Raw genomic sequence first — 24,089 nt, 5'->3', positions numbered from 1 at the left:
GTCTCCCCCTTTTTAGACTGTCTGCCCACTGTTGGGTAAGGACTGTCTCTATATGTTGCCAACTTGTACTTCCCAAGCGCTTAGTACAGTGCTCTGCACACAGTAAGCGCTCAATAAATGAAATTGATTGATTGATTGAGGAGATACGAGCCTGAAGGGAGGGAGAGAGAGCTGGGGCAGAGATGTAGATTTTGGTGTCATCAGCGTAGAGATGATAGTTGAAGCTGTGGGAGCGCATGAGTTCACCAAGGGAGTGAGTGTAGATAGAGAACAGAAGGGGACTAGTAACTGACCCTTGAGCAACCCCTACAGTAAAGGGATGGGAGAGGGAGGAGGAGCCCTCAAAAGATACTGAGAATGAAGGGCCAGAGAGATGAGGAGAACCAGGAGAGGACAGAGTCTGTGAAGCCAAGGTTGGATAGCGTGTTGAGGAGAATGAGAAGCCATGCTGCTTCACTTAACTTTTCTCTGCCTCAGTTACCTCATCTGTAAAATGGGGATTGACTGTGAGCCCCCCGTGGGGCAATCTGATCACATTGTAACCTCCCCAGTGCTTAGAACAGTGCGTTGCACATAGTAAGTACTTAATAAATGCCATTATTATTATTATAACCTGGGCATATCAGTATTAAGGCCCAGAGAAGTTAAGTGACTTGCCCAAAGTCACACAGCTGACGAGTGGAGTGGTCTTTTAGACTGTGAGCCCACTGTTGGGTAGGGACTGTCTCTATATGTTGCCAATTTGTACTTCCCAAGCGCTTAGTACAGTGCTCTGCACATAGTAAGCGCTCAATAAATACGATTGATGATGATGATGATTAACTCGTGAGAGCTCTTGAAAACACATTCCATATTGACTTTTAAAATATTGGTCAGAGTCTTTTCACATATGTCAAGTCATGCTATCTCGTCTTTATGTCTTGAGGAAAGCAGCTTGTACTTCCCAAGTGCTTAGTACAGTGCTCTGCACACAGTAAGTGCTCTATAAATATGATTGAATGAATGAAGCAGGAGTGGTAGTTTTTTTCTATGTTTGGGATGTTAATCTTCAACAATCAAGATTTTGAGATGCAATTTAAAGGACAAGCCCTTTGATTATAAAATACTTTTTAATACTTTATTAATAGCATAGATGACTCATTTAATTTTTCTCTGACATCAGATAGGTGGAGTGAATAGCATTTTAAGAAACTGAGTAAAATTCAAAATACCTTGCTCTGTTGTCCTCTTCCATGCTCTGCACACAGTGGGCACTAGATAAGTGCTTAGTACAGTGGTCTGCACATAGTACTCGCTCAATAATAACAATATTATCTGGGCTTCAGTTACCTCATCTGTAAAATTGGGATAAAGACTGTGTCCTACCTAATTTGCTTATATTCTCCCCATGCTTAGAACAGTGCTTGGTACATAGTAAGCACTTGACGAATTCTACGGTTATTATTACTGTGAGCCCCAAGAGGGTTAATGCACTGTGTCCAATCTGATTAGCTTGCATTTACCCCAGTGCTTTGTATAGTGGATGGCAAATAGTAAGTGTTTAACAAATACCATAAAAAAGTCACCATCCACCAAGATAAATGGTCAAGACACAGGTGGGAAGGAAGGGAAATTAGCAAGCTAGTTAGAAATTAGCCCTCCCCCTAGTTTGTGGTACCACCTAGGCAATCACCCCACCAGCTGTTTGACTGTGGATGCTGTGAAAAGCAAACAGAAGCTCTTCTGTGGAAATCGGAAGCCAATGTTCATGTACCAGTAAAAAACAAATAAGTTAAGAGCTTCCTGTTTTGTTCGACCCTAGTATGGGTTTGATCAGACTTTGGAAAATCTCAGATGAGAAATAAGAAAGAAAAAGACTAACCTCTCATTTCCCCACCTTATTAACCCTCCCTTATGCACTGCCTATACATTTGGGTCTGAGCCTTTCAAGGACTTTTTTCCTCAGCCCACCCTAGCCCCACAGGATTTATGTACCAAAAACAGATTTTCTGCTGTTTCCCCTATCTGTAATTGATCTTAATGTCTCTATCACCCACTAATATTTTTTAACTTAATGGTATTTTTTAAGCATATATTATGTCAGGCACTGTAATAAGCCTTGCGGTAGAAACAAGATAATCGGGTTGAACATAGTCCCTGTCCCACATGGGGCTCACAGTCTAAGTAGAAGGGAGAACAGACATTGAATCGCCATTTTACAGATGAGGTAACTGAGGCACAGAAAAGTGAAGTGACTTGCTCACGGTCATAGAGCAGATAAGTGGTCCAGCTGGAATTAGAACCCTGATCCTTCGCCTGTGATCTTCCACTAGGCCATGCAGCTTCTCTTGGGCCTGATCATCTGCACACAACAATCCTGGATGACAGACTCTGAGATTTTAATTAAAGCTCAAAGTCTCTTGTGTTGGAAGGGTTTTATAAATCAATCAATCAATCAATCAATCAATCGTTTTTATGGAGTGCTTACTGTGTGCAGAGCACTGTACAAAGCACTTGGGAAGTACAAGTTGGCAACGTATAGAGACAGTCCCTACCCAACAGTGGGCTCACAGTCTAGAAGGGGGAGACAGAGAACAAAACCAAACATATTAACAAAATAAAATAAATAGAATAGATATGTACAAGTAAAATAAACAAATAAATAGAGTAATAAATATGTACAAACATATATACATATATACAGGTGCAGTGGGGATGGGAAGGAGGTAAGACGGAGGGATGGAGAGGAGGACGAGGGGGAGAGGAAGGAGGGGGCTTAGTCTGGGAAGGCCTCCTGGAGGAGGTATATGCTTTTTTATGGTATCTGTTAAGCACTTACTATGTGCCAGACACTGTACTAAGCACTGGGGTAGATACAAGCTAAACAGGTTGGACACAGTCCATGTCCCACATGGGGCTCACAGTCTTAATCCCCATTGCACAGATGAGGGCACTGAGACACAATCAACACTTACTGTGTGCAGAATGCTTAGGAGAGTACAATCCAACAGAGTTGATCGACACATTCCCTACCCACAGAGAGCTTACAGTCTATACGGGGGGAGACATGCTGACACATGGAAGCCTTCCAAACACACACCCAGAGAAGTGAAGTGACGTGCCCAAGGTCACAGAGCACACAAGTGGCACAGCTGGGAGTAGAACTCGGATGTTTCTGACTCCCAGGTTCATGCTCTACCCACTTAAACCATGCTGTATTTCATTCCGTCTCTATATCTTGCCAACTTGTACTTCCCAATCGCTTAGTACAGTGCTCTGCACACAGTAAGTGCTCAATAAATACGATTGAATGAATGAATGAATGAATTCCAATGGAAATGGGTTCTCATCTGGCCAGTGACACATTCAGGTAATAGAGTCACAATGTTAAAGAAGTTTACAGGGAGGCTTAATTTGCTAAGTAATTTGCAGACCCAAGACTGGGCAAGTCACTTCACTTCTCTGTGCTTCAGTTTCCTCATCTGTAAAATGGGGATGAAATTCCCTTTCTGCCTCACTCGTAAACTGTGAGCCCCATGTGGGATGGGGGCTGTGTCCCTAATTACGTTTTTATCTACCCCAGCATTTAAAACACTGCTTGGTAATGCCTGACTCCTCCAATGTATTCAATTCAATCATATTTATAATAATAATATAATAATATAATATGATGGCATTTATTAAGCACTTACTATGTGCAAAGCACTGTTCTAAGCACTGGGGAGGTTACAAGGTGATCAGGTTGTCCCAAGGGGGCTCACAGTCTTAATCCCCATTTTACAGATGAGGTAACTGAGGCCAGAGAAGTTAAGTAACTTGCCCAAAGTCACACAGCTGACAATTGCCAGAGCTGGGATTTGAACCCATGACCTCTGACTCCAAAGCCCGTGCTTTTTCCACTGAGCCACGCTACTGCATGCAAAGCACTGTAATAAGTGCTTGGGAGAGTACTATAACAACAGACACAATCCCTGTGTATAATGCTGTTTCCCAACTTTGTTGTATTGGACTCTCCCAAGTGCTTTGTACACTGCTCTGCCCACAATAAGCGCTCAATAAATACTATAGATTGATTGGCACTTGATAAACTCTTAAAATATACCACAGGTATTAATGCTACTGAAGGTGTCAAAAGTTTTCATTAGGTGTCTGAAGATCCTACAGAGGTCTTGTTGCTTCTCCCTTCACTTTTCCGTGCCTTGTGTTTTCTCAGTCCAGTCTCAGGCTGTGGTATGAAGGACGTGGAGAAGGAAATGATTTGCAAACACAGGTACTGATAGTGTCAATTTTCCAGGCTAAAGATAAGTTTGGTGCATCTTATGATTTTGAAAACTCGATCTGCAAAGCAGGGTCCACAAGAAACAACAAACATGACTTGCACATTGCAAAATAAGCCTTCAAAGCAACGGTTAATGGAGAAAAGTCTGCAGGGGACTTTATAATCCATTTGGGAATGGGAAACAAGATTCGGGAATATAAAACGGATAGGGGTAACTGCATTGTTTGACAGCACATCATTCATTCATTCGTTCAATCATATTTTTTGAGCGTTTACTGTGTGCAAAACACTGTACTAAGTGCTTGGGAGAGTACAATATGAGAACAAACAGACACATTCCCTGCCCTCAACAAGCTCAGCATCTAGGGGGGCAGACAGAGACTGGCTTTAAGTTGAAGCAGGAAGATTTAGTTTAGATATTTAGAAAAAGCTTCCTGAGTAAGGATTTGGAGGCAATGAAATGTGTTACCAAGGGAAAAGGAGAAGCCTCCTTCAACCAGAGTTTGGAGGGGCATACGGAGGTTGGAAGCTTTCTTTCTGGGATCATTTGAAAACTGTTCTTTTGGGAAGCGGGGGGAGGGAATAAATAATCTCTTAAGGCCTCTATGATTCTGAGTAGATATAATTAAAATTACAGAACTTAAACCAACCCCACTCTAATCCATACTTCACTCTGCTGCACAACTCATTTATCAAGAAAAATGTTCGGTTCATGTCTTCCCAATCCTAAAGAACCTCCAATGACTGCCTATCCACTTCTGCATCAAACAGAAACTCCCAACTACTGACTTTAAAACACTCCCTCAGCTCACTCCACCCTACCTCACTTCATTTCGCTTCGCCTTCCCCTCGCGGAAACTATTTTATTGTTTTGTTCTACTCTCCCTACACCACCACATGGTTAACTAGCTACCTTGATCTTGTGAGGCTGCAGATATACACACCCACACAAGTCTGTTGCCTAGCTGCACTGCGGTTTCAAGATGTGGAGAAAGAAGCAATCCCCTTACCTAGTACCCCATACACCCAGGCACCCACAAAGACACACATACACACACAAACACCGCATAAGTCTCTAAAGCTCCCAGACTGAGCCCCCTCCTTCATCTCCCCATCCCCATCCCCCCGCCCCACCTTCTTCCCCTCCCCACATCACCTGTATATATGTTTGTACAGATTTATTACTCTATTTTACTTGTACATATTTACTATTCTATTTATTTTATTTTGTTAGTATGTTTTGTTTTGTTGTCTGTCTCCCCCTTCTAGACTGTGAGCCCGTTGTTGGGTAGGGACTGTCTCTATATGTTGCCAACTTGTACTTCCCAAGCACTTAGTACAGTGCTGTGCACACAGTAAGTGCTCAATAAATACTATCGAATTGAATTGAACTTTATTAACTACACACAACCACCCAAAGGTGCCCACCCAAGCAAGTACACAGACACACACCCAAACCTGCACCCATAAATACTCACCAGAGCCGACATCCAAAGCAGTGTTAGATAAGGAGGGTGGCAGTTGAGGCGAGAATGCAGGGCTAGCTCAATCAGTAGAGCCCCTTCTTTAAGGAGAAGGTCACAGCAGAAGGAGAGAGAGGTAAGTAGCATGGCATAGTGGATAGAGCAAGGGCCTGGGAGTTAGAAGGTCATGGCTTCTAATCTTGGCTCCACCACTTGTCTGCTGTGTTACCTTGGGCAAGACACTTCACTTCTCTGGCCCTCAGTTACCTCGTCTGTAAAATGGGGATTAAGATTGTGAGCCCCATGTGGGACAGGGACTCTGTCCAACCTGATTTGCTTGTATCCACCCCAGTGCTTAGTGCAGTGCCCTGCACATAGTAAGTGCTTAACAAATACCATTATTATTATTATTATTATTATTAATGAGGACAGTTGATCCTGCTTCTCAGGGAGCTGAGGCCACTGCAGTTGCAATGGGGTGGGAAGAGAGAGATTTGGTCGGGATGGGAAACCCAGGCCCGCAGGTTCTTACCTGGAGATAAGAATATTAATAAGATGTGATTCCATGGAGAGGTGGGTAGCTGGGCAAGGGTTATTTCTGGCCCATTATTTCTGAACAACGATTCCTGCTCCATCTCAGTCTTTTTTTCTGGATCCTCCTCTGCCTCCCATCCTCTGACTTTAGTGGGTCCCTCAAGATTCAGTGCTAAGTCCCCTTCTATTCTCCATCTACACCCACTCCCTTGGAGAACTCATTCGCTCCCATGGCTTCAATTACCATCTCTATGCAGATGATTCCCAAATCTATGTCTCTAGTCCTGACCTCTCTCCTTCCCTGCAATCTCACCTTTCCTCCTGTCTTCAAGACTTACCTACTTGGACGTCCCGCCAACACCTCATATTAAACATGTTCAAGAACACCTCATATTATCTTCCCGTCCAAACCCCGTCCTCTCCCTATCTTTCCCCTCACTGTAGACACTACCACTATCCTCCCTACCTCACAAACCTGTTACCTTGGCATTGCCTTGGAATCACCTCTCTCACTCCCATCCACATGTTCAATCTGTCACCATATCCTGTCAGCTCTACCTTCACGACGTTGCTAAAATCCACCCTTTCCTCTCCATCTAAACTGCAACATACTGATCCAAGTGCTTATCCTAACCTGCCTTGACCACTGCAACTGCCTCCTCACTGACCACCCAGACTCCTGTATCTCCCCACTCCAGTCCATACTTCACTCTGCTGCACAAATCATTTATCAAGAAAAATGTTCATTTCATGTCTTCCCACTCCTCAAGAACCTCCAATGGCTTCTTATCCACCTCTGCATCAAACAGAAACTCCTAACCATTGGCTTTAAAGCACTCAGGCAGCACACTCCATCCTACCTCACTTCACTAATCTCCTACTACAGCCCAGCCCACAAAGTCCGCTCCTCTAGTCCCAGATTACTCACTGTGCCCAATTTCATATTCATTCATTCATTCAATCGTATTTATTGAGCGCTTACTGTGTGCAGAGCACTGTACTAAGCGCTTGGGAAGTCCAAGTTGGCGACATATATCTCACTGCAAAATCCTTTCCCATATGACCCCTCCAGCCATTCCCCTCCATATACGCCAGACCACCACTCTCTGCACCTTCATGGATGTACGGTAAATTCATTTCCCCAGTCAAATATTTTAAAAGTAAGTGATGTACCTTTAAAATGATTTCAGAAATAAATTCATAAGCATGATTACAGAAAAAATGAACAGTTGCTGCATGTGATATATTTCAAAACTATTTCTGACCCAACAACTTTGTGCATTCTGACAACTTTTAATTTTTAAATTCTTGGCAAAACCTGGCAGGAAAGCTTTCCAGATTAAGGATTCAAATATCAAAGAAAGCAAATAAATCAACCCAATTACTAGATAATACTGAAAAAAATGAAAACTGTGAATATTTTTAAAAAACTATTTTTATTCTGGTTTTCATAGAATTTGCTCAAAGTGTTGTTCAGGAAGTCCTCAAATTGGCAATCTCTTGGTTTCTGAAAACTGCATGAAGCTGAAATGTAAATTTGAACTGAACGTCTCAAAGGAACGATATTGTAAGTGGGGAATTGGTGCCCTGAACCAAGGTAAGGAAAGTAATAATAATAATAATGATGGCATTTATGAAGTGCTTACTATGTGCAAAGCACAGAAAAGCAAAGCAAAGCACAGAAGCAGCATGGCTCAATGGAAAGAGCATGGACTTTAGAGTCAGAGATCGTGGGTTCAAACCCCAGCTCCGCCAGTTGTCAGCTGTGTGACTCTGGGTAAATCACTTAACTTCTCTGTGCCTCAGTTACCTCATCTGTAAAATGGGGATTAAAACTGTGAACCCCCCGTGGGAAAACCTGATCACTTTGTAACCTCCCCAGTGCTTAGAACAGTGCTTTGCCCATAGCAAGCGCTTAATAAATACCATCATCATCATCATCACTGTTCTAAGTGCTGCGGAGATTACAAGGTGATCAGGTTGTCCCACGGGGGCTCACAGTCTTAATCCTCATTTTACAGATGAGGTAATTGAGGCACAGAGAAGTAAAGTGACTTGCCCAAGGTCACACAGCAGACTCGTGGCGGAGTCTGGATTAGAACCCACGACCTCAGACTCCCAAGCCCATGATCTTGCCATTAGGCCATGATGCTTCCCATAGAATAGATGCCTGGATCCTGTCTCTTGACTCTGCCTGGGGATCCCTTCTCTTCTTCCTCCCAAACTCTCTCCTCCCCATTACTCTACTTATAGTACTTATTGAGTGCTTTCTATGTGTAAAACACTGTTCTAAGCTGTGGGGTAGATACAAGTTAAACAGGTTAGGCACAGTCCCTGTCCCACATAGGGCTTGCAATATAAGTAGGGTGGAGAATAGGAATTGAATCCTTATTTTTCAGATGAGGAAACTGAGGCATAGAAAAGTTGTGAATTGCCCAAGGTCACACAGCACACAAGAAAAGCAGCATAACGTGGAGAAGCAGCATGGACCTTAGAGTCAGAAGACCTGGCTTCTAGTCCCGGCTCTGCTTCTTGCCTGCTGTGTGACCTTAGGCAAGTCACTTAACTTTTCCGTGCTTCAGTTACTTCATCTGTAAAATGGAGATTAAGAATAAACTGGGGGTTAAGACTGTGAGCCCCATGTGGGACAGGGACTGTGTCCAACCTGATTATATTGTATTTACCCCAGTGCTCAGTACAGTGCCTGGCACATAATAAGTGCTTAACAAATATCATAAAAAAGGATGCTGCCTGAGTTAGAACCCAGGTCATTCATGCATTCATTCAATTGTATTTATTGAGCACTTACTGTGTGCAGAGCACTGTACTAAACACTTGGGAAGTACAAATAGGCAACATATAGAGACGGTCCCTACCCAACAATGGGCTCACAGTCTAGAAGGGGGAGACAGACAACAAAACAAAACAAGTAAATGGGTGTCAATACCATCAGAATAAATAGAATTATAGCTATATACACAGCTTTACACAGGTCATCTGGCTTCCAGGACTGTGCTCTTTCCAGTAGGCAACAGCTGCTTCTCACTATCCTATCACGTTGGCATCACCACCATCATATCATCATAGATATCACCTACAGGCTTAACTTTATCTTTGATAAAGATATCCTTGACCTCCCTCTTTCTATATATTCAGTTAGTCACTAAATCTTGTTGATTCTGTCTCCACAGGGAGTCCACGATTCACACCTTACCCTTCATCGAAACTGCTATCAAATTGGTTCAAGGGCTTGCCACATCTCAACCTGATTACGGTGTCAGCCCAGTTTCCTTTTACCTCTATAGTTCCAATTTCACTCTGCTGCCCAGATCATCGTTCTAAAAAAATGATCCAAGCGTATCTTCCCACTCCTCAACTGCCTCTAATGGTTGCCTATCCTTCTCCACATCAAGCAGAAACCCCTCACTGCCAGATACAAGGCACTCAGTTAAGCTCTCTCCATCTTGCTTATCTTTTCTCCTTTCCTATTACAACCTGGCCCACACATTTCACTCCTCTAAAACTAACTTTCTCATTTTCTTTGCTCTCACCTCCCTTGCCCACAGCCTCCTGCCTGGAATTCCCTCCCGTTAAATGTCTGACAGACCAGCACTCTGCCCATCTTCAAAGCCCTACTGCAAGCATATCTTCTCCAGGAAGCCTTCCTGGACTAAGCTCTGATCCTCCCACCCCATTTTCCCTTCCCTATGGCCATGCACTTAATCTGCCGCCACTGAGAAAAACACTGTGATAGCTGCCACCTTCCTTCCCACCACTGAGTGTCCCTAATCCTGGTACACTCCATGCTCATCCAGCTGGGGATAAAAGCTGTTCCCAAACCTTCCCACAGCATGACACCTTCACAAAACCCCAGGAAGACAAGTGGTTTTGGTGTGCCCTGAACTCTGATCCCCAAGGAGCCTGAAATTCTGCTCTTCCAGCCATAACACCCGACCAATTTTGTTTTTATTTTGTGTGACTGTGTTGCGTTTGTTGTTTTATTGTTTCATCATCTCTAACATGTTTGTCTCCAGTTCTTTCTCCCCATATATACTCTTAGATTGTGAGTCCCTTGAGAGATAGAGAATATGCCTAATTCCCACCTTTTATTTTCTCCCAGCGTTTACTACAGTGTTTGGTATACAGTAAGTGCTTAAAAACTAATATTATCACCACTACTACTACTAGTACTAGAGAAGCAGTGTGGCTCAGTGGAAAGAACATGGGCTTGGGAGTCAGAGGATGTTGATTCTAATCCTGACTCTGCCACTTGTCTGCTGTGATGTTGGGCAAGTCACTTAACTTCTCTGTGCCTCAGTTACTTCATCTGTGAAATGGGTTTAAGACTGTGAGCCTCACGTAGGACAACCTGATTACCTTGTATAAACCCCAGCACTTAGAACAGTGCTTTGCACATAGTAAATGCTTAACAAATACTGTAATTATTATTATTACTACTTCTCTTTACTCCTCTATCCCACTTCCCCAATTTTCCCTATCCAGTGCTCTTTAGTTAATCTATTCACTGTGCCTCATTCCCACATTTTTCTTCCTCCAAGCTCCTACTCACCCTTCTCTGTTCTGTGGAATTCTACCCTTTTTACTTCAAAGCCCTTCTGAAATCACATCTCTGACAGGAAGCTTTCCATAATACATTTCTCTCTTTTTTATGGTATTTGTTAAGTGCTTACCTTGTGTTTAGCACTGTTCTAAATTCTGAGGTAGATGCAAGTTTATCAGGTTAGTAGGATTCCCAGTTCCACATGGGGTTTACAGTCTCAGAAGGAGGGAGTAGGATTTAATCCTCATTTTATGGTTGAGGAAATGAAAGCACAGAGAAGTTAAGTAATAATAATAATAAACAAATAAGTAATTATGGCATTTGTTAAGTGCTTACTATGTGCCGGCAGTGTACTAAGCGCTAGGGAGGATATAAGCAAATCAGGTTGGACACAGTCCCTGTCCCATGTGAAGCTCACAGTCTCAATCCCTATTTTACAGATGAGGTAACTGAGGCACAGAGAAGTGCAGTGACTTGCCCAAGACCACATAGCAGACAAGTGGTGGAGTCAGGAATAGAACTCCTGACCTTCTGACTCCCAAGCCCTTGTACTTTCTCCTAAGCCACTCTGTAATCAGGTTATATGCTGCAACTTCCACTTCAGCACTTCTATACCAATTATCCACTTCAGTTGTATTTATTGAGCCCCTACTGTGTCCAGACCACTGTAATAATAAAATAATAATAATAATAATGGTATTTGTTAAGTGCTTACTGTGTGCAAAGCACTGTTCTAAGCACTGGTGAGGATACAAGGTGATCAGGTTGTCCCACGTGGGACTCACAGTCTTCATCCCCATTTTACAGATGGGGGAACTGAGGCACAGAGAAGTTAATTGACTTGCCCAAAGTCACTGTACCCACTGTACTAAGCATTTGAGAGAGTACAATATAACAGGCAACAGACATATTCCCTGCCCACAGTGAGTTTACAGTCTACAGTGAAGTAGCAGTAGTGGTGGTAGTAGTAGCATTTATTGATTTCCCCAGTTGCAATAAATTGCAATGATTGTTTGCCCAGATGTGACTTAGCTCTTGAATTTGAAAATAGTGCTGAAAGTGATTTCCGTGCCTGTCTGTCTCATTAGGTTGTAAATTTGTTCAGGGCAGGGGCTGTGTCTAACTCACTGGCACTTTGCCCAGTGCTCTGTGTCCAGTAGGTTCTCTATCAATACCACTGATTGATTATCTGAGTGGTTGGGTGGGCCTGGGGAATCCTGAGGTGGGGTGGTGAGGACTCTCCGAAGGCCCAGCCCCCACCATCTTGGGCAGGGGTCTGCAGCCTAAGGGTCTCTAGCAGTGTGGCTTAGTGGAAAGAGCACGGGCTTCGGAGTCAGAGGTCATGGGTTCTAATCCCAGCTATGCCACTTGTCAGCTGCGTGACTTTGGGCAAGTCATTTAACTTAATAATAATAATAATAATAATGGCATTTATTTTGCACACAGTAAGTGCTCAATAAATATGATTGATTGATTAAGTGCTTACTATGTGCAAAGCACTGTTCTAAGCGCTGGGGAGGTTACAAGTTGATCAGGTTGTCCCACGGGGGGCTCACAGTCTTAATCCCCATTTTACAGATGAGGTAACTGAGGCACAGAGAAGTTAAGTGACTTGCCCAAAGTCACACAGCTGACAATTGGCAGAGCGGGCTTCGAACCCATGAACTCTGACTCTAAAGCCCGGGCTCTTTCCACTGAGCCACGCTGCCTCATCCGTAAAATGGAGATTAAGACTGTGAGCCCCATGTGGGACAACATGGTTACCTTTTATCCACCCCAGGGCTTAGAACAGTGCTTGGCACATAGTAAGTGCTTAACAAATATTATCATTATTATTATTATTATTATTATTATTATTATTATTATTATTATTATTATTATTATTATATCTAGATCTTCTTGGAGCTAAATCTTGCTCTTGACCCAAGCCATGGACTTAGAGCACGGGCCTGGGAATCAGAAAGACCTTGGTTCTAATCCCAACTCTGCCACTTGTCTACTGTGTTACCTTGGGCAAGGCACTCCACTTCTCTGTGACTCAGTTACCTCATCTCTAAACTGAGGATTAAGACGATGAGCCCAACGTGGAACAGGGACTGTGTCCAAACCGGATTTGCTGGTCTCCACCCCAGCATTTAGTACAATATCTGGAACATAGTAAGCACTTAAATTCCATTATTATTATTATTATTATTGTTATTATCATTAGTGGTCCCTGTCCCTCCTCCTCTTCCTCCTTCTCCTCCTCCTCCTCCTCCTTCTTCATCTTATTCTTATTATTATTATCATTAGTGGTCCCTGTCCCTCCTCCCCTCCTCCTCCTCCTTCTCTTTGGAAAGAGAAAGGGCTTGGGAGTCAGAGGTCATAGGTTCTAATCTCGCCTCCACCATTTATCAGCTGTTTGACTCCAGGCAAGATACTTAGTTTCTCTGTGCCACAGTTACCTCATCTGTAAAATAGGGATTAAGACTGTGAGCCCCACGTGGGACAACCTTATTACCTTGTATCTACCCCAGCAGTTAGAACAGTGCTTGGCACATAATAAGTGCTTAACAAATACCATTATTATTATTATTATTATTATTATTAGGTGCTGTTCCCACGCAAAGCACTGCAGCCACAACCTACCTAAAATCCTCATGTGGCCCACAGTGATAGGTTTCCAAGGGCTCATCAATGCCAGGATCAGGGGGAGGTAGGGAAAGAGGGGGATTCAATAACAGGCAGCCAGGTGCCCTGGGATAAGTCTGACCTCAACCATCGCCACCCCCCACCCCACGTCAGGGACATCAGCAAACCCAATGGCACTACTGGTCCTGAGTTACTTCCATTCCCCTTTTCATCATCATTGTCATCATCAATGGGATTTTTTGAGCACTTACTGCTTGCAGAGCACTGTACTAAGTGCTTGGGAGATTTTGGCAGAGTTGGCAGACATGTTCCTTGCCCACAGTGAGCTTAAAGTCTAGAAGGGGAGACAGACATCAATAGAAATAAATCATTTATATCATTGATAACTCGATAGCTCAATCGACCAATCAATGGTATTTATTGAACGCTTACTATGTGCAGAACACTGTACTAAGTGCTTGGGAGAGTACAATGCAATGGAATTAGCAGACACTTTCCCTGTCCATAATGAGCTTATTGTCTAGAGATGAATGTACAGTCTAGGTATTTAGGCTGTGCAATGGAAGGTGGGGTGAATATCAAATGCCCAAAGGTTAAAGATTCAAGTGCATATATGAAGTAGAAGGGGAAGAGAGCTGGGGGAAATGGGCCTTTGAGAAGCAGCATGGCCTAATAGAGATACCAGGGGCCTGGGCATCAGTAGAACCTGGGTTCTAATCCCAGCTCTGCTACTTGTCCACTGTGTGACCTTAGGCAAGTCAATTAATTTCTCTGTGCCTCAGTTCTCATTTTTTTCTCACCTGTAAAATGAGTAATAAGAGTCCCATGAGGGACAGGGACTGTGTCCAACCCAATTTGCTTGTATTCATCCCAGCGCTTAGTTCAGTGCCTGGCATCTAGTAGGGCTTAACAAATATCATTATTATTATGATTTACTGGGGAAAGCCTCTTGAAGATGTGACCTTGATCAGGCTTTGGAGGTGGGGAGAGTGGTGGTCTGGATTACTTGGGGGGAGGGAATTCCAGGCTAGGGGGAGGACATGGGAAAGGGTTTGGCAGAGAGGTAAACAAGATTGAGGTATAATGAGCAAGCAGGCCCTAGTGGAACCAAGAATGAGGGCTGGGCTTGAGTAGGAGATCAGTGAGCTAAGGTAGGAAAGGGTGAGCTGGCTGAATGCTTCAAAGCCAATGAGTCACTGTTTGACACGGAGGTGGATGGGCAACCACTGGAAGTTCTTGAGGTTCATTTTGTCCCTCCCTTCTCCTTGCCTGATTTCCCTTTCCATTGTCCCCTTCTCATCTCCTTTATCTTCACCTTCCTCCTCTTCTCCCCTGTTGTCATTTCCATCTCCATTGGCAGCAACATCTGTCACAGGGAAGCAGTCCCACGGCACGTGCAAATCTTCACTTGGCACCATGCACAGTGTGACATGATGCCACATGATTCTCAAAGGTTTCATTTCATCTGGCCCTTCTGCAAAATAAGTTTGCCAATCCCTGATCTGGGGTCTTTCCCTTTCCGGAGAGCACAGATCATGCACCGAATCCAAGTTTCTGGTTCAAGTGGAAAGTTCCTTTAGAGGGAACTATATTTTCACTCAAATTGATGACAGAATAAAACCATATACAATGAAAATAAACACAAAACACCCTTTATTCTTTCATTAAAAAGCACTAAAGCAGCCGAAAGTAAGTGATCCTGAACCGTAGCATTTATTTGAGTTGAAACCAATAGTAAATGTACAACTTCATTTACCAACACAAACAATGGGTATGGCTTCATGGAGCGAATGTGATTTTTGAAAACATTTTGTTACCAGAAAAGATTATTTTTGCCTCAGTCTGCACAAGGCAAATGGCACAATGAGGACCTAATGAAGGCAATGACTGAATCATGCAGAAAAAAAAATACGACACAAACCTTTGTCTGATCTTTCCTCAGGATACCTGAAGTCATTACATCTGCTCGATTGACATTTCATGCAGTTTCTCCCCAAACTCAGGCCGAGATCCTCCTTCCTCCCACGTGTCCTCCTTCTCCCCTCTCCTCGGGCTACTGGACGAGGTGACTTTGGGGTCTGACCAGAGACTACATCTGGGATTAAGGGGCGTGGAGAACTTCCAACAGTCACCTGTTCTTTTGAACCAGTTAGGTGGCGAACCAAAAAAAAGTGAGCCCACAGAGCTGCCACTTCATCTGCTTCTGGTCACTTTTAATGTTTCTAATCCCTGATGTGCTGAACTGAAGGAAAAATAATTTGTTGCCAGTTTTCCTTCAATATAAGTGAAGATAAGAAGGGTAGCATTGCCACTTCTAGATTCTAAGCTTGTGAGCAGGAAATGTATCTCTTTATTGTTGTATTGTACTCTCCCAAGCGCTTAGTACAGTGCTCTGCAAGTACTCAATGGATATGATTGAATGAATGAATGAATTATGAAACAGGAAAAATCCATTTTCTTTTTTTCCATGAAAACACATATAGTTAGCCTACACCTATCCAGGGAAAGTTGAAACTTGATCATTTCACTGGGTAGATGCTAAAAAAAGCATCCCAATCTTCCTTTCATAGTTTGAGCATCCCCCCAGGAAATACTTGGCGGATTTGGGATTGGAACCCATGACCTGTGGCTCCAAAGCCCGTGCTTTTTCCACTGAGCCACACTGGTGCTGAGTACAGTACTTGGCACCTTGTAAGCACTAAACAAATACTACTATTATTATTAATAAAAATAATAATAAGCTCATGTGGGTAGGGAGCGTATGTACCAACTCTGTTGTATTGTACTCTCTCATGCACTTAGTACAGTGCTCTGCACACAGTAAGCTCTCAATAGATACCTCTGATGATAATGCTCTTTTCCTTCCTGGCTCACTTGACTTGTCATCAATCAATCAATCAATCGTATTTATTGAGCACTTACTGTGTGCAGAGCACTGTACTAAGCACTTGGGAAGTACAAGTTGGCAACATATAGAGACGGTCCCTACCCAACAGTGGGCTCACAGTCTAGAAGACTGGCTGTCATATCCTGGCTTCATTACTGCACCAGTCTTGCCGATCTTTCTGCCTCCAGTTTCTCCCCTCTCCAGTCCATTCTTCTCTCTGCTCCCCAGTTTCTTTTCCTAAAATGCCACTCCGCAATGACTCCCACTCCTCAAAAAGCTCCAAACATTCCTCATTCCTCTCCGGATCTAGCAGAATCTCCTGACTATGACTTGCGGTCTCTTGCTTAGCCCTCTCCTTTCTTTCCCTTCCACTCTCTTCTCCCATTACACCCCAGCTCTCACTCTTCCTTTCTCTCAAACTAATTGAGAAGCCACGAGAAGCAGCGTGGCTCAGTGGAAATAGCACGGGCTTTGGAGTCAGAGGTCATGGGTTCAAATCCCGGCTCCTCCAATTGTCAGCTGTGTGACTTTGGGCAAGTCACTTAACTTCTCTCAGCCTCAGTTCCCTCATCTGTAAAATGGGGATTAAGACTGTGAGCCCCACGTGGGACAACCTGATAACCTTGTAACCTCCCCAGCACTTAGAACAGTGCTTTGCACATAGTAAGTGCTTAACAAATACCATAATTAGTATTATTATTAATTACTGTCCCTCATTCTCATCTCTCCCACTGTTGACTTATTGCTCTTTTGTTCCCTCCTGCTTGGAACTCCCTACCCTGAAGGACCATTGATCTCCTCATCTTCAAAGCACTTATTAAGTCACAATGGGGCAAAGCACATTTTCTTTTATGCAGTCTATTTTCCCTGGCATCATGGTCCAGTTTCTTAACATACTGCAGCACTATCTGGACACCTTGTTAATTAATCTATAGTCCCTAATTAATTTCTAATAATAATAATAGCCTTTATTAATCACTTACTATGTGCAAAGCACTGTTCTAAGCACTGGGAAGGTTACAAGGTGATCAGGTTGTCCCACCTGGGGCTCACAATCTTAATTCCCATTTTACAGATGACGTCACTGAGGCATAGAGAAGTTAAGTGACTTGCCCAAAGTCACACAGCTGACAATTGGCAGAGCTGGGATTTGAACCCATGACCTCTGACTCCAAAGCCCGTGCTCTTTCCACTGAGCCATGCTGCTTCTAATCCATCAGCCATCCAATTAATGGCATATATTGAGCACTTACTCTTTGCAGAGCACTTTTTTAAGCACTTAGGAAAGTACAATTCAACAGAGTTGGTCAAGGACATTGTCTGCCCACAAGGAGCTTACAGCCTACAGTGTCCTCTTTTTATATCTCCCCAACTGCCACTTTGGCCCTTCTCATCTCTGAAACACTAAAGTATTATGAGGGTTGTATTTATGAACATATGTTTATACTCTGTTACTTTTTCCAAGCTGTAATTTATTGTAACCACCCCTGCTAGATTGTATACTTTGAGGGCTGGGATCGTGTTTATCAATTCTGTTATTCTCTCCCAAGAGCTTCCTACAGTTCTCTGTACAAAGAGTAAGTGCTGGATAAATTTGATTGATTGATTGATTGGGAGGGAAAATTGGGGCAAGTCATAGACCCTATGAAATTCTGCCCCTCCAAGAACTACTCAGGGTGGGACCATATTAGCCCCTGGAATTACTAGTTTTAAGGGAGGAACAATTTAAGGCTGAAATTACTGCATTGGCAAATAGCACCTCAACTTTCCCTCCTCCTCCCCAGAAAATTTTGATCTGGGCAACTTAGTCCAGGGCTGGCACATTCCTAAACTGACCATGTCAGTTGTCACTGTTTTCCTTCTCACTTTGCTTGTGAAGACATAGGGCTAGGGAAAGATTCCTATTCCAATCCCATGCAGGGAAGCATTGGCCTTGTGGAAAGAACACAGGAGGCAGAAGACCTGAGGTCTAATCCCGGCTACAACAGTTGCCTGCTGTGTGATTTTGGGTAAGTCACTTAACTGCTCGGTGCCTCAGTTTCCTCATCTGTAAAATAGGGATTCAGTACCTATCCTCCCTCCTGCTTAGACTGTGAGGGTGATATGGGGCTTTTCTGGCAGGATTATCTACAACAGTACAGTGCTAGGCACACATAGTAAGTGCTTAAAAAATTCCACAATTATTACTATCATTTAGGTCTAAAAGCTGAGAATCTTGTTTCTGATAAGGCAATTCACAGGTTTTACTTCAGTTTTTACTTAGGTTTGATTTTTCCAACATTCCTGCCTTGGGATCTTGATCTTGCCTAAAGGCTATTGGACACATAGGAAGATGAGTAGATCAGACTCGATTCTAAAATTACAGTAACTTTGTTCTATTCTCTCTCTTGCTTGCTTGCTTCCTCAGGTTTAAAGCATAATGAGTTGCTAATATAGTAAGACAGATTACTGCTATTAGTCCAATGGCAATTAAAACTCCTCCGAGCACAAAAGAGTCCCTGACTACACCAGTAGAAGTTTTGGCAGGAAAAGATACAAGGGCTTGGGCGATGTTAGATACATCAGATAGAAGGGAGACCTTGTCTCTAGCTCGTACTGCCATGTAGATCACACTCACGCCTTCTGAGTCTCCATCAAGTTGAGCCTGTTGGTCTTCGGTAAGATGTTCCGGCGCAAATACAAATATTTCTTTGGAGCCGGCTGGCTGAGGGATCAGCTTGGAAGAATTCACTAAGACGGCGCTTTTGAAGTCATCTCTTATTCTTTGAAGACTCTGGCTTATTCTTATTTCATAGCTCACAGCTGAAATGCAAAATGTGTTCATTGAGATGTTCATTTTACCTTCGGTCTTGTGGGGAAAGTTATCGGGGGGCAGGGTTTGGGTGGGAGAAGAGTTCGGCTTTGTAACTACTACTTGGCCACACATTCAAAAATTGATTCCTGCCATAATCTGAGGAACACTGCAGGCTTTCGATATTTGATATGAAATATGGAATCGAAAAGATTTTTTACCTTTTTTCTTCAATTCTCACTACTTGATAAAGATACATTTTCTAGTCCTCTGAAAGCATAATCGAACATTTAGAAGAGCAGTTGTCCTAAAAAGAGACCTAATCAGATTCCTCACTCAGCAGCTTTTTGCTGCTGTTTATTTATCTTAACGGGAATTTGTTAAGTACTTACTACATGCCAGGAATTGTACTAAGTGTATGGGTGAATAAAAGGTTGGACACAACCTATGTCCCATACGGGGCCCACAGTCACAATCCTCATTTTACATATGAGGTAACTGAGGAAGAGAGAAGCTAAGTTACTTGCCCAAGGTCACAAAGGGGACAAGTAGCAGAACTGGGACTAGAACCCAGGTCTTTCTGACTTTCTGACTGGACCATAGTGGGAGAAGCGGCGTGGCTTTGTGGAAAGAGCCCAGGCATGGGAGTCAGAGGGTGTGGGTTCTAATCCTGGCTCTGCCACTTGTCTACTGGCCTTGGGCAAGCCACTTAACTTCTCTGTACCTCAGTTACCTCATCTGTTAAGTGGGTATTAAGACTGTGAGCCCCAAGTGAAACAACCTGATTACCTTGTATCTATCTCAGAGCTTAGAACAGTGCTTGGCACATAGTAAGCACTGAACAAATACCATAATTAATATTATTCCCGATAGCAGAGTGGCCTTTTCTTTGGAGTTACCACCCCTTTCTTGCTTCTAACTCACACCCATTTAATTGGCCTGGCTGGATGGGGAACAACGCTGCCACGGAAAAATTATTGTTTCTTCACTGCTTCAAACCTGACCTCTGGATCTCAGACATGCTTACCAGCTTTGCAGTTCTGATAATGATTTTACTGCTCAGACTTGGGTCAGAGTCTGAAAAAACCTCCCTCTTTGAAATGTATTTCCAAGAATCAGACGTACACAGGGGCATGTGACTTTCATTGTTAATCATTTGTCATTTGTGTCTGTCATCTCAATACTAGAATGATCCAATTTTTCACCTTCAGTGTATTTATATGGTGCATTTGTACTGGAAAATATCAGAAAGAAATAGAAAAATATCTGCTGCTAATGCCTTCATGGTTCTGAGAGTTTGTCTAATGCTAGGTTTAACCAGGGTTCATTTTGAGGTGGCAATTATAACATGGCTGCTATTATAATAATAATTATGGTATTTGTCAAGCGCTTACTATGTGTCAGGCACTGAACTAAGCTCCGGCATGGAGAAGCAGTGTGGCTCAGTGGAAAGATCCCAGGCTTTGGAGTCAGAGGTCATGGGTTCAAATCCCAGCTCTGCCAACTGTCAGCTATGTGATTTTGGGCAATTTACTTAACTTCTCTGAGCCTCAGTTCCCTCATCTGTAAAATGGGGATTGACTGTGAGCCCCCTGTGGGACAACCTGATCACCTTGTAACCTCCCCAGTGCTTAGAACAGTGCTTTGCACATAGTAAGCACTTAATAAATGCCATCATTATTATTATTATTACAAGCAAATCATGTTGGACATAGTCCCTTGTCCCATTTGGGGCTCGCAGTCTCAATCCCCATTTTACAGATGAGGTAACTGAGAAACAGAGAAGTTAAGTGATTTGCACAAGGTCACACAACAGACAAATGGCAGAGCCTGGACTACAACCCCTGACCTTCTGACTCTAAAGCCCACGCTCTATCCACCATGCCATGCTCCTGCTCAGCTCCAGAGCCTGTACCTACTATTTATAAAGTTGAACACAGATGATGACATTCATCCATGGGTGTGATTGTCATTCCAAGTGCTTAGTACAGTGCTCTGCACACAGTAAGCACTCAATAAATAAGATTGAATGAATGAATGAATGAATTCCAAGAATTCACTGTGTCCAGGAAAATACAAGGGTGTGTTTTTTTCTGGCCGTTCGCTGTTCAGGTGAGCATTGCTCAGACAACAGTTATTCCAAGGGGAAAGACAGGTCCTATTTCCAACAGTATGGATTGTTTTTGCAGTAGTGGTGACCGTTAAGATTGAGCCACCCACACTCTTTTACCCAGTCTCCCATGCCCAGGACCACAGATTGTGAATCACATTTCACCATGCAAACTAGCGGAGTGTTCAGTTCTTTAAATTATTTTAATTATGTGCCAGTCACTGTACTAGACGCTGGTGTAGATACAAGCTAATCAGGTTGGACATAGTCCATGTCCCACATGGGGCTCACAGCAGCATGGTCTAGTGGATAAAACACAGGCCTGGGAGTCAGAGGGATCTGGGTCCTAATCTCAGTTCCGCCACTTGTCTGCTGTGTGATCTTGAGCAAGTCACTTCGCTTCTCTGGGCCTCAGTTACCTCATCTATAAATAGGGATGAAGACTTTTGAGGGCACTACCATCCTTCCCATCTCACAAGCCCGCAACCTTGGTGTCATCCTCGACTCTGCTCTCTCATTCACCCCTCACATCCAATCCGTCACCCAAAACTGCCGGTCTCACCTCCGCAACATCTCCAAGATCCGCCCTTTCCTCTCCATCCAAACCGCTACCTTACTGGTGCAATCTCTCATTCTATCCCGACTGGATTACTGCATCAGCCTCCTCTCTGATCTCCCATCCTTCTGTCTCTCCCCATTTCAATCTATACTTCACACTGCTGCCCGGATCATCTTTATGCATAAATGCTATGGGCATGTTACTCCCCTCCTCAACAATCTCCAGTGGCTACCAATCAACCTATGCATCAGGCAAAAACTCCTCACTCTCGGCTTCAAGGCTGTCCATCACCTCGCCCCCTCCTACCTCACCTCCCTTCTTTCCTTCTCCAGCCCAGCCCGCACCCTCCGCTCCTCTGCCGCTAACCTCCTCACTGTGCCTCGTTCGCGCCTGTCCCGCCATCGACCCCCGGCCCACGTCCTCCCCCGGGCCTGGAATGCCCTCCCTCTGCACATCCGCCAAGCTAGCTCTCTTCCTCCCTTCAAAGCCCTACTGAGAGCTCACCTCCTCCAGGAGGCCTTCCCAGACTGAGCCCCCTCCTTCCTCTCCCCCTCATCCCCCCACCCTACCTCCTTCAACCTCCCCACAGCACCTGTATATATGTTTGTACAGATTTATTACTCTATTTATTTTACTTGTACATATTTACTATACTATTTATTTTATTTGGTTAATATGTTTTGTTTTGTTGTCTGTCTCCCCCTTCTAGACTGTGAGCCCGCTGTTGGGTAGGGACCGTCTCTAGATGTTGTCAACTTGTACTTCCCAAGCGCTTAGTACAGTGCTCTGCACACAGTAAGTGCTCAATAAATACAAATGAATGAATGAATAACTGTGAGCCCCATTCGGGACAGGGATTGGGTCCGACCCAATTTGCTTGCAGCCACCCCAGCTCTTAGAACGGTGCCTGGCATGTAGTAAGCACTTAACAAATGCAATAATTATTATTTTACAGATGAGGTAATTGAGGCACAGAGAAGTGAAGTGACTTGTCCAAGGTCACATTGCAGACAAGTGGCTCATTCCACAGCATGGCTCAGTGGAAGAGCCCGGGCTTTGGAATCAGAGGTCATGGGTTCAAATCCCGGCTCTGCCAATTGTCAGCTGTGTGACTTTGGGCAAGTCACTTAACTTCTCTGTGCCTCAGTTCCCTCATCTGTAAAATGGGGATTAAAAACTGTGAGCCCCCAGTGGGACAACCTGATCACCTTGTAACCTCCCCAGCACTTAGATCAGTGCTTTGCACATAGTAAGCGCTTAAGAAATACCATCATTATTGTTATTAATATCTAACCAAAATTTCCCTTCATCTTTCTCCTGCCCGATGGTGTTTTCTGCCTATGTCTACCTTTCTAGGGCAATGACATTACAATGGACAAGTTGGGGATGTATTGAATCACAAACAAGGTGAAGTGGAGAGAAATACAAGCCTGATAGTCAGAGATCATGGGTTCTAATCCCGGCACTGCCACTTGTCTGTTGTGTGACCTTGGGCAAGTCACTTTACTTCTCTGTGCCTCAGTTACCTCATCTGTAAAATGGGGATTGAGATTGTGAGCCTCATGCGGGACAGGAACTGTGTCCAACCCAATTTGTCTGTATCCACCCCAGCGTTTAGTAGAGTGCTTGACAAATAGTAAGCCCCTATCAAGCACCACAATTATTATTAATAAATGCTAGCTTCAATGTGGGTTTGAATGAAGTCATTCTGGGAAAAATATGTGAGTATTCACTCTGTCCTCCAGGAGGAACATCAGTGGTGGAAATGAGACCGTGGCATTGTGCAAGCCAGTAATCCTCTAACCGCTTCCTCTGCTCAGATTCTTGCTCCTGAAGTCTCAGGAATGAGGCCCGTTCTTCCTACCCGACAAGAGACTGGGGAGAGAGCATGAGCCTGGGAATTCATTCATTCATTCATTCAATCATATTTATTGAGCACTTGAGAGCACTGTACTAAGCGCTTGGGAAGTACAAGTTAGTAACATAAGAATCAGAAGGACCCGGGTTCTATTCTCAGCTCTGCCACTTGTCTGCTGTGTGACCTTGGACAAGTCACTTAACTTCTCTGTGCCTCAGCTACCTCATCTGTAAAATAGGGATTAAGACTATGAGCCCCAAGTGGCACAGGGATTGTGTCCAACCTGATTTTCTTGTATATTAATAATAATAATAATAGTGATGATATTTGTTAAGCGCTTACTATGTGTTGTCAAGCACTTTTCTAAGCACTGGAACACTGCTCTAAGTGCTGGGCTCTGCTCTAAGTAACTCAGTGCTTAGAAAAGTTCCTGGAAC

General features: G+C 43.7%; 1 protein-coding gene across 1 annotated transcript in view; it reads right to left on the bottom strand.

The window, feature by feature from the left end:
- Nucleotides 1–18,693: 18,693 nt before the first annotated feature.
- The window catches only part of CLCA2 (chloride channel accessory 2), a 65,385-nt gene continuing 59,989 nt past the window's right edge, over nt 18,694–24,089 (bottom strand). The window contains exon 14 of the mRNA XM_038745975.1: nt 18,694–19,136. Coding sequence (XP_038601903.1) covers nt 18,694–19,136 — 443 coding nt within the window. The remainder of the gene's footprint in view (nt 19,137–24,089) is intronic.

Source organism: Tachyglossus aculeatus, chromosome 4 (genome assembly GCF_015852505.1).
Source record: "Tachyglossus aculeatus isolate mTacAcu1 chromosome 4, mTacAcu1.pri, whole genome shotgun sequence".
NCBI classification, from domain to species: domain Eukaryota; kingdom Metazoa; phylum Chordata; class Mammalia; order Monotremata; family Tachyglossidae; genus Tachyglossus; species Tachyglossus aculeatus.
Note: the sequence above shows the minus strand (reverse complement) of the source record. Positions and strands in the feature narration are given on the sequence as shown.